This window comes from Dasypus novemcinctus, chromosome 18, assembly GCF_030445035.2.
Source record: "Dasypus novemcinctus isolate mDasNov1 chromosome 18, mDasNov1.1.hap2, whole genome shotgun sequence".
Classification (NCBI taxonomy): Eukaryota; Metazoa; Chordata; class Mammalia; order Cingulata; family Dasypodidae; genus Dasypus; species Dasypus novemcinctus.
Window position 1 is genome coordinate 48,295,691 of NC_080690.1, and position 12,099 is coordinate 48,307,789.

Consider the following 12,099-nt stretch of genomic DNA (forward strand, 5'->3'; position numbering starts at 1 on the left):
GCTTCTAGTTGAAAGGGGGTTTCGATCCCCCTTTCAGTTGAATGGAGCTATCTTGCTTGCAGTTGCAAACATACTCTCTGTTCCTTGGGATGGGCTTTATCTATCAACATCTCCTTGTTCGGTGTCCTGGGTGAGTCCAATGTACTGTAGAGTAGGTGTTGCAACTCTGCTGAGATTTAGGGCTCAGTTGGCACATGGAAAGACAAAAGATTTAAGTCTCTGGGACATATGTTTATCAAGTATAGTGCTAATTATGGGTTCAAATAAAGTGGGCAGAAGAACTCCTGAGGGCTCTGTAGATATAAGCAGGGGCAGATAGTTCAGGAATTTGGCAACCTGTCAGTGGGCCTTACTTTGAAATTTATGCTCCCCAGTGTAACAGAGTTAGACTCATTTATAGGTTCTCTACACATGGTTCTTAAGTGCTTTGTCTTTGCCTGTAGCACACATCCTAGCAGCGAACCCCTAAAACCTAATCTCCAGAGATTAGATTTGACAACCGGCATCTCTGCATAGGCTGGTGCCTGGTACAATTCAAAAAGAAGGGCTATCCATTTCCAGCAGGAGTAGGAATTACGTGAGGTTCTCAGCAGGGAAACTAATGACTGTCTTTGTTTCTACAAAATTACATCTTTTGGTTGTTTGAAATTAACTTACTGGTAACTGTGTTTTGATAAAACATAGAAGACTCCAAAGCCCAATTGAAATGCTTTTTGTATTACCTCTACCTAATTTCTTCTAGTTCCTGGTTGATTTCTGCCTCAACTTAATCACATTAGTATAAATAATTGAAGGGTTGATGACACCAAAGTTTTCAGTCTAAAGTTTTCTGATGAGGACTAAAGCATGTGATGAGATTTCATGTTCATGATTTCTGCTCCACAGCTACTTGTTTTTCCCCTCAAAAGTTTTATTAAACCTTTTCTTCCTTCATCTTGAGTTACTGTTTCCATCTAAAGAATTATGCATGCGTTACTGTATCTCTTAATTTCCACGTTTTATTTAGTTGAAAGGATCTTATACCTTAGGAAACACTAATTCATTATCAAGATGTGAGTGTTCTGTTTCTAAAAGCCAGAGTCCCTGGGAATCTTAATTCTTTATCTAATAAATAAATGGTAGATTAAGCCATTGATAAATTTTGTAAAAACAGGATTTTAAAATAAAAAATACTTTAATCTTTAAATTACTAAAATTAGTTTCCTGTTTGTTTTATGGTACATAGTCTGCTGGAAGAATTGTTAGTTTGTGTGTTTATTTTGTATTTGGTATTTTTTGTCAACAGGAAGAAGGTAGATAATGATTATAATGCCCTTCAAGAAAGACTCAGTACATTGCCTGATAAGTTGTCTTACAATATCATGGTATGTTTGGTGTGTTCCTTTTGAAGTAATTGTACTTAGCGGGAACTGCTGTAGCAAGGAACATTTATTTGGTTTTACTTTAAAAACTCACATGATTGTAGTGATATTTGGTATTTACTTCTGTTAGTTTTTCAAGATTTATATTAAATTATCACATTATAGTGACATAAATGACTTAAATATTAGCACAATATTTGTTGTATTTGTTTGCAAATCTTTATGACAGAAATATGGCACTTAGTTGTTTCCTGTTAGAGCAGGAATAGGCCATTAATATTATTTATAGAATTAAACTCAAGGATATTGATTTTTATATAAAAAGTGCTGCTAATTTTTGTCTTAATGATCTTAATGTTGACATAGTGACCTGTTCATGTGTCCTGGATTAGAATCTTTCATGGCATGAATATTCTTTCTCAAGAAGGCTTTGTTATTGATATACTAGCACAAATATTTTGCAAATATAACTACTTTAGGTATACTCTTTAAAGATATTTATTTGTTAATTCCTGCTTTGTAAAAATGGCTATTTTACTGGAAATAATTTTCAGTTTTCTTCATCAAAGAGATCTCTTAATTTAATATTTCACTACCTAGTTCACTTTTATTTTTCTTAGATATTGAATGAATGAAAAGTATAAACATTCAAAGACAATACTACTACTTCCTCTAAAAGTTGTAACTATGGTGCTAATTTTTTTTCTGTTTTAACATTGATTTATTAATCTAAAACAATTTCCTATAGATTTTCATAGTGAAATTTTAATATAATGTTAAATTTTTATGACGTTGACATTTTCCCCAGTATATAGATGAAAAGGAACCTCAATAATTTAGGACATTTAATGCTATGCTTCATAAATATATTTTTTAGTGTTTTTAATTTTTTGCCTTTTTTTTTTCCCCTTCAAATAATAGGTACCATTTGGCCCCTTTGCCTTCATGCCAGGAAAACTTGTCCATACTAATGAAGTCACTGTTTTACTTGGGGACAACTGGTTTGCAAAGTGCTCAGCAAAGCAAGCTATAAGCTTAGTTGAACACAGGAAAGAACGTATGTACCAATTATAAATGATGTTTGTTTGCTCTCTGTGTATTGGTTCATGAATTGCCATGCTAATAGGCTGTTTGTTACCAAAACTACCTTCTGTAATTAGTCTAGGCTCTATGTGATTTAGTTGGATTGGTAGATACTTTGAGTAGAACCAAAATTTGAGAATATAAACTGGGAGTGGACATCTGGGTTGGAAATATCACCCATATTGTCATGTTTCTAGAAATTACAAAGTGCAAAAGTCATTACACATGGTTTATATAGTTAGAAAGACATAAGAATTAGTCATTTTATATTTTATAAGCTGTTTGTTTTAGTTGCTCTCATAAACTTAATTTTGCATATAGTATACAAATAATTTAGTTTCTGGTTATTGAACACTGAGAAATATCTATTAGTACAAGTAGAAACATTTATTTATTTATTTATTTCCTCCCCCCGCCCAGTTGTCTTTTCTCTGTGTCCATTCTCTGTGTGTTCTTCTGTGTCCACTTGTTTTCTTGGCACTGGGAATCTGTCTCTTTTCTGTTGCATCATCTTGCTGCGCGAGCTCTCTGTGTGTGCATTGCCACTCCTGGGCAGACTGAGCTTTCTTTGCGTAGGGTGGCTTTCCTTACAGGGTGCACTCCTTGCATGTGGGACTCCTCTATGCCGGGGATACCCCTGCATGGCACGGCACAGCACTCCTTGCGTGTAACAGCACTGCGCATGGGCCAGCTCACCACAAAGGTCAGGAGGCCCTGGGTTTGAACCCTGGACCTCCCATGTGGTAGGCGGATGCTCTATCAGTTGAGCCAAATCTGCTACCCAGTAGAAACAATTCTTAAGCATGCATTTTGGTTTGGACGAAATAATATTTTCATTTTACAGAGGAGACCAGATGTGGAGAGATGCTACCTAAAATGGCAACATTATATTTGCTAAGTACTTTGACGTTCCTGCCTCATTGTAATAAGTTCTTTAGTTTTGTTTACCATATTATTTGTTGGTATATACATACATATGTACATACATACAACACACACATAGTTTTTGGTTAGGATGGCTTGGCCTGGGTTCTAGATTAGTTTCATTGACTTTAAAGTTAGGTTCATTTAATTTTGAATCTGTGTTCTTATTTCTGTAATAGCATATTTAAATTGATAGTATAATATCATCCCTACCTCTGTTTTAACCTACTAAGTTATATGTGTCTTTGAAAATATGTTTTGTGAGAATTCTCCAATATAAATGAAGTTATATTAGATAGTAACAGCTGAATTTTCTAAAGTTGATCATTTTACTTATATGTGAGTGAATACTAGATATAGAACTCACTCAGCGGAATTCTGAGAACTTTATTTGGAGACTATTATTGCAAATCAAATCCTCCAAGTTTATGTATCAATTAACATATATTTTGATTTTTTGTGGCATTAATCAGAAATTTATTGTTAGGTCTGTGTGTATAGTTTCTGGTAATGATAATTCTGTTTTGACTTTACTACATTAAAATAAATCATGTATGTTAGAGGAAAGAGAATGGGTATAATTCATTCGTAAAGGCCTTTTCTCATGGGGAAATCATTCTTGATTTACCTGGTGTGGGCTCCTGATATGAAACCAGTTTATGGCCTGTTGAAGTTTGTGCATTTTGATTTTCACGTGGATATTTAAGTGAGAAAATTTTTTAGAATCAGTTATGACAGCTTAGTGGGGGAATACTTTTTATGAAATAGAATCGAAAGAGTAAAACACTTTCCAGTAGTCAAATACCGTTTTGTGAAGTGACCAAAGCATGATGGTGTCAATATTTGCCTAAAATAATTTTTAAAATACATAAATGCCTGAGAACTTACTATGATGAACTCTAGAAAGTTGTTTTATTCACAGTTTTATAATAATAACTGAAGACAATGTTTTAGTTTATTGTACTTCACATTTCTTAAGAAAATGTACTCTATTTTTCTTCAGGTAGAAGTATTACAAATTAAACATAGTTACCTCACTGTTGACTGAGGTAATTGGGAAAGTGGAAGGAAGTCACTGAATGTTAAAAAAAAAAAAAAAAAGTGGTCAAAATGTATTTATTTTTTAAGGAGGTACCAGAGTTTGAACCCAGGACCTTGTCATTGGGAGGCAGGTGCTCAACAACTGAGCGTATGTAGCTCTCCCACCATTTTGGAAGCTTTTCAACTGCAAATTCAATTTTTTTTAATAGATAGGAGTCAGACTATGTTTTTCTCCTTGGGAGAATTTTGGTATGAGTGACATTCAAGAAATTGATCTATTTCATCATAGTTGTCAAATTTATACAGTGTTATTATTATTATCTTAATTTCATTTAAATATCTTTGGGGTCTGTAGTGGTAGTCCCATCTTTTATTCCAGATCTTGTTAATTTGTGCCTTCTCTCTTTTCTTTGTCCCTCTAGGTAAATACAGTGATTCTCAACTGGGTAGGGTTTGATTTAAGACCCCAGGGGAAATTTGTCAATATGGTAATGTTTTTGGTTGTCACAATTGGATGCTACTGGTATTTAATGGGTAGAAGCCAGGGATGTTGCTAGACATCGTAGAGTCCACAGGATGGCCAGCCCCCCCCCCCCGCCCCCCTCCCCAACAAATAATTATGCAGCCCAAAATGTTAATAATGGTGAAGTTGAGAAAGCCCGTCTAGAGGTTTACTGATTTTATTGATCTTTTCAATACCTAGCTTTGGTTTTATTAATTCTCTTTTTTTCCCCTTTAAATTTCCTCCCTTCAGTTTCTTTTTATAGTTTCTCATATGAACATTTTCCTGTTATATGAATTTCTCCTTAAACTGCTTCAGTTGCATACCACACATTTTGACATGTATTTTCATTTTCAGTTCAACATACTTTCTAATTTCTCTTGAGACTCATTTTAATTATTTAGAACATGGGTGGACAAACTATAGCCTGTCCAACAGGCCTTAGCCTGTTTTTGTATGGCTAAGAATAGTTGTTTTTTGTTTGTTTGTTTGCTTTTTATACAGATTTAAAGGGTTGTATGTATTAATAAAGAAAAAAAAGTGGCAGAAGTTGTTATATGACTCAAAAATCTAAAATATTTACTTTCTGTCTCTTTACAGAAAAGGTTTGCTAAACCCTGGTTTAGAAATGTGTTATCTAATTTCTGAGTGTTTAGAGATTTTTTTCAGGTTTCTTTTTGTTATTTCAAATATAATTCCATTCTGGACATAGACCATATCGCTTATGGTTTCAATTCTTTTAAATTTCTGGAGATTTGTTTTTAAGATCCAGGGTATACTCTATCTTATTGAGTGTTTGTACACTGGTGATGCATGTGTACTCTACTGTTGTTGAGTGGAACATTCTGTAACTTCAATTTTTCCCAGCAGATAATTGGTTATGGCCAGTTCTTACTTCAGTTCTATTAGTTTTTTGGTTTTTTTTTTTTCATATTTCACATGCGGTTTTACTATGTTATACAGTCCCATGCTACATTTTTTTAGCTTTTCTTTTTAGTAACATACTCTATTAGTTTTTGCTTCGTGTATTTTAAAACTTCGTTGTTAAATGAGTATACATTTTGGGTTGTCATATCATCTTGCCAAATTGATCCTTTTAACGTGTATTTTCCTCTATCCCTGGTAATTTTCTTTAGAAGTCTACTGATATTTAAAAAAGCCACTCCAGCTTTTTGTTTGTTTGTTCAGTGTTTGCATGGTATATATTTTTCCATCCTTTTTTAAAAACTTATCTATTTCATAGTACTTAAAGTGGAATTCTTGTAGACAGTGAGTGTAGGTCTTAAAAAAAAAGTCCATTCTGACAATTTCTATATTTCAGTTAATGTGCTTAGATCAGTTAAATCTAATGTAATGATTGATGTTTGGATTTAAGAGTTAGCATTTTCTTTTTCTGTGTGTTCCCCCCATCTCCTCTGTTTTTGTTCATTTTCCTGCCTTCTTTTGGATTATTTAATTTAATTTTTTATTTTTTTAATTTCATTTTACCTATTTAACTTTATCTCTTGGTGGGTTTTTAATTTTTTTTCCAAGTGGTTGTTTTAGAGATTACAATATGCACACTTAACATTTCATAGTCTTAGAGTTATTGTAATACTTTTGGTGGAATATAGAAACCTTACCACCATGTCATTCCTTTTCCTTCTTCCCTTCATGTTGTCATTGTCATTTGTATTACATCTATATATAACATCCAGCAGTGTTACCATTTTTGGTTTCAATTGTCATATATATTTTAAAGAATGTAGAAGACAGGAGTCTATTACATTTACCCAAAGTTTTACCATTCTTACTGTCTTTCATTCCTGTTGTTCCACATTTCATTCCTTTCATTCTTTCATTCCATATCTTTCATTCCTGTTGTTCCACATTTTCCTCTGGCATCACTACCTTTTCCTGAAGAACTTTTTTGAGCATTTCTTTTGGAGCAGGCTCTGCTGGCATGGAATTCTCTTGGGTTTTCTTCATGTATGAAGATACATATTTTTATGAGGTACCAGGTATTGAACCCCAGACCTCATATGTGGGAAGCAGGTGCTCAACCACTTGAGCTACATCCACTCTCTACTTTTATTTTTTTTAAATATATATTTTTTATTTTTAAAGAAGCTTTGGATTACATTGTTATATTAAAAATATAGGGGATTCTCATATACCCTCCTCTTCCTCTCCTTTTTTTCTATTTATCTATCTATCTATCTATCTAACTATCTATCTATCTATCTATCTATCTATTTTTTAGGTGCCAGGGATTGAATTTGGGACCTCATATGTGGAATGCATCAGCTCCCCTGAGTTAGCTCCCTCATTTGCTTGCTTGGTTAATTTGTTTTTCTTTCTGTAGGAGGTACCGGAAACTGAGCCCGGGACCTCCCATGTAGGAAGCAGGCACTCAGCCACATCTCCTCCCCCTTTGTTCTTGAAGTATATTTTTCCTGGTTATAGAGTTCTGGCTTGAGAGGTAATAACTTTCAGCACTTTAAAACAGTTCTACTTTCTTTTGGCGTCCATGGTTTCAAATGAAAAATCTGTAGTCATTCAATTAATTGTTACCATATATCAAATGCACGTGCTGTTTTTCTCTGGTACCTTTAAGGGTTTTTCTCTTAAAAATTTTTATATTGTGCATAGGTATGGATTTCTTTGATTGGATATAGTCTGATGTTATCACAGCTTCTTGAGTATGTATGTTTATGACTTTGACTAGATTTTGGAAGTTTTCATCTGTTTTTTTCCCCCTTCTGCCCCTATCTCTTTTTCCTCTTCTTTTGGGCCTTCTATGCCATGAATTTTAGCTCTTTTGGTATTCTGTCACGGGTATCTGAGTGTCTTCATATGCTGAGTAGTTCTGGATTCAGTTTTGGAGACTCTTGAGTTTTACATCCTGAGAGAATATTGACCCTATTTTGCTTTAGAAGGCTATATTTAGACCTGGTTAGGTTCAAGCTGCTAGTGTCAACCATCTTTCTGTAGGCACAGTTTCCAATGTCAGTTCCATTTTTAAAGTGTTTGCAGTGCTCTTCTGAACAGTCCCATGTGTGTGTTAGCCAGTTTCCGGTCAGGGAAACTGTAAAAGCCTCAAATGTGCTGTTATAAGGATCAGACCCACACATGATCAGTTCAGAGGTGAAGAAACTGGGAATTCATTCATAGTTTCATGGATTTATTCTTGCTCTTCCTTCTCTCTGATTTTCCTGACACTTTCTGGTCCCTGGGAACTTCTTTCTCAGCCCTCTGGTCAGAAAGCTTGGACTTCAGTTTCCCTGCTTTGTTGTATACTTCCTATGAGGGTGGCTGTTTCCAGGGTCTAGTGGCAAGAGAGAGAATAAAAAGTAACAGGGATTCCTTCCATACTTTTGGGACAATAGCTTTTTTGGTTAGAAGGGTTTCCCTTTATCAGTTTTAGGTGCTTGACTGACTGCAACTTCTGTTACTGTGCTGCTGCCTCAGTCTTAGTGTTGCCTGGGAGATGGAGCAAGAGTGAAAAAGGAATAAATAAAAAAGCCAGGAACTTTTCCTCACTCTCTGAACAATAGGGCCTCCCTTGCATTCATTCCCCTTGGATTAGAAAGTGAGGACTTCTTTTGGAGCTCTTTTTGTCGACACATCCCTTTGAGTCTAGAGCAGGCAATACCAGAGTGGGGGAATGGTAAATTGTCATTGGAACTTCAAACTCTGGTCTTGTTTCTCAATCTTCCTGGTACCATTTACTTTTTGGAGCCATCTCCATACGTTCTATTCAGGACTTAAATTTGCATTCAATACTCTTTTAAAATATTTGGTTAGATATTAGTACAGGTTTTTATAACATTATTTTACTTTAAGTATGTGCTTTGAAATCTGAATTCTTTTTTTAAATTTTAAGGTTTTCTAAGGTTTGTTTTTTTTAAGGAATGTTTCCTCAGGGACAAGTGATGAGATCAGATTCAATCATTGGCCTATACTATAGAGACATAGTTTTAGTAATTTTGATTCCAGTTGTCTTCACAGTAGCCACTCTGAAGACTTGTATATAGTTGCAGAATGACTTGAAATTCTATTATTTAAGCACCATGTCTTAGAGTTTTTGGCTATCACAACAGTCATTTGGCTTATTTCTAAAGTCATTAGTCCAGTGATTAATGTTAAACAATTTTATTTATAGTATGATCTTGATAGAGTTTCCTTATATAGAGATATTCTGGGAGGCTTATTTTTCTCTGTGTCTTCAAGATAATAAGTTGTTCACTTTCAGAGATTTATCTGATACCCTTATTTTTATAATTTTTTAAACTTCCTTTTCAGAAATGCATGCTCAATCCTCATATTTGTGGTAAGGTTATTTTCAGTTTTTAGTATAAGATTGAGCATGTAGGAATAAGGTCATAATCTAAGGTATTGGCTATAAGGCTAATGAAGAAGAGAGCAAGAAGAATTTCAGAGCCTGATAGGACTGGGTACTGATTGGAGGTGAGGGTTGGGGGAAAGCAGTGAATAAGTGCCCAGAGGCAACCTGCTATTTCTTAGGGTGAGGGGTGGGTCTTGTTAACTTAATCACAGAAGTGTGGCCACCACTGCACAATCCTCCCCCTCTACTGGAGAGTCATACGCACATTGGCATGTTAAATGCTCTTAGAAGTCCTGTCATGAAAAATAACACTTGGCTTTTGTTTAAACTGTGATTCCCCGGGAAACGGACTTTGGCCCAGTGGTTAGGGCGTCCGTCTACCATATGGGAGGTCCGCGGTTCAAGCCCCGGGCCTCCTTGACCCGTGTGGAGCTGGCCATGCGCAGTGCTGATGCGCGCAAGGAGTGCCGTGCCACACAAGGGTGTCCCCCGCGTGGGGGAGCCCCACGCGCAAGGAGTGCGCCCGTGAGGAAAGCCGCCCAGCGTGAAAAGAAAAAGCAGCCTGCCGAGGAATGGCGCCGCCCACACTTCCCGTGCCGCTGACGACAACAGAAGCGGACAAAGAAACAAGACGCAGCAAAAAGACACAGAAAACAGACAACCAGGGGAGGGGGGGAAATTAAATAAATAAATAAATCTTTAAAAAAAAAAAAAAAAAAAAAAAAAAATAAACTGTGATTCCTGAACTTACTGATTATGAAAAACTTTTTAAAAATGTAGTGTTATTTAACAGAGCATTCTGTCTATGGCAAGTCTTGGTTTAGGAGTACATTTTTTAGACACATTCAGAAGAAAGCAGCATAGTTTGGGTGAAGAGAAATTGGAAACACTAAATATAGCTTTTTGTTTTGTTTTATTAAATTTATAAAGGAAGAAAAATTGTAAAAGTCTTTAGGCAAGCACACCGGGTCCTTCACAGGCAGTCCTTATTTGTTAATTAAAAATTTTTTTGATTAGGTAATACATGTACATGATATAAAATTTAAAGGGTATTTAATTAAAAATCAGCGTTCTTTCTTTTCTTGTCCTTTGACATCCACTCTATCCCCCCCCGCCCCCAGTCACTCTTGTCTGTCTCATCCTTATCATTCCAGGTATATTCTGCTCACACATTCTCAGTTGGTAGACACTTTGCAACTTATTGTGTCATTCTTTTAATGGCTGCATAGCATTGTATTATATGGATGTACCATAATTTATTTAACCAGTTCCATATTGATAGGCACTTAAGTTACTTGTGTATTTTATTGTGTGTGTGTGTGTTTTCTATTACAGGCAGCACTGCAATGAATAACCATTTTGTGTATGTGTGGTGTGTATATGTCATTTTGTACTTCTTTACCTGTAGTTGTCAAATAAATAACTTAGATTGAATTGCTAGCCCAAAGGATTACGTGTTCTTAATGTTGATAGTGCCAATCTTAGGAGAGTGACTTTCCGTACATATTTGCCAACCCAGTGTATCATCAGACTTAAAATTTTGCTGATCTGAATGGTGAAAATGGTACCTTATTGTAGTTTTATTTAAGGGAAGGTTTTTTCGTTTGAGTGTTGAAAAAATCTGAGCATGTTTGTAGAGAATTTCCTGTTCCCTAGGTTCTATGACTTCCCCTTGAAGGTTTCACTCATTTTATTGGAGTATAGCCTTCAGTAGCTTTCTGGGAAGGTGATATGGGTGATATGGGATATTTCATGTCTGAAAATATCTTTTACACTCTACTGTTTCATTCTTAGAATTTTAGGTTGGACGCAATTTTCAAACCCTCAGAATTTTGAAAGTGCAATTATTTCCTTTGTATGCAGTGTTTTTTCTCTTTGGAAGCTTCAGATTCCTCTATTTACCAAACTCCATGATTCAAAATGCCACAGTGATGTACTTTGTTATAGATCTTTAAAAATTCACCTGTTAGATGTTTGATGAATGTTTCTGGTATCAGGCCTCTCACGTCCTTCAGTATAAGAAATTTTTAATATTATTTGTTTGCTAATTTCCTTCTCCTGTTATTCACCTCTTTGTTATGACTTTTGAGGTGATTTCTTTTTCTTTGAAATCATGTATTTTTTTCCCATCAAAATTCTGGCTATAATATATATATATTTTCCTGAGATGGCTCCCTCATCTTTCTGCTCTTTGTTTGCTCATTGTTTGTTTGCTCTTCTGCTCGTTGTCTATGCTTGCTGTCTTTGCTTGCTTTGTCTGCTCACTGTATCCACTTACTATCTCTGCTTGTCTTCTTCAGGAGGCATCAGAACCAAATCCAGGACCTTCCATATGGGAGGCAGGTGCCCAGCCACTTAAGCCACATCTGCTCCCTGCTCCTTGTGTCATCTGGTCTTCTTTAGGAGGCACTGGGAAATGACCCTGGAATCTCCCTTGTGGGAGGCAGGCACCCAGTTGCTTGAGCCATATCTGCTGACTATAATTTTTTTTTTTATTATCTTAAAGATATATAAATCACACAAAATGTTACAATAAAAAATAGGAGGTTTCCATATACCCCACTCCCCACATCCCCCATTCCTCCCACATTGACAACTTCTTTCATTATTAGTGTGTTACATTCATTGCATTTGATGAGTACATTTTAGAACATTGCTACCCAGCATGGATTATAGTTTATGTTGTAGTTTATACTCTCCCAGTCCATTCAGTGGGTTATGGCAGGATGTATAATGTCCTGCATCTGTCCCTGCAATATCATTCAGGACAACACCAAGTCCTGAAAATGCCTCAATATCACACCTCTTTTCCCTCTCCCTGCCTTCAGCAACTCCCATAGCCATTGTCTCCACAACAGTGA

At 35.6% G+C, this 12,099-nt stretch overlaps 1 protein-coding gene across 3 annotated transcripts in view; it reads left to right on the plus strand.

Annotated features, from left to right (window-relative positions):
• The window catches only part of URI1 (URI1 prefoldin like chaperone), an 89,505-nt gene that overhangs the window by 61,043 nt on the left and 16,363 nt on the right, over nt 1-12,099 (plus strand). For all 3 annotated transcript variants that reach the window (XM_058280082.2, XM_004479055.5, XM_071209188.1), the window contains 2 exons: nt 1,286-1,364; nt 2,283-2,418. In XM_058280082.2, the coding sequence (XP_058136065.1) occupies nt 1,362-1,364; nt 2,283-2,418 (139 nt within the window). In that variant the 5' untranslated portion in view covers nt 1,286-1,361. The remainder of the gene's footprint in view (nt 1-1,285; nt 1,365-2,282; nt 2,419-12,099) is intronic.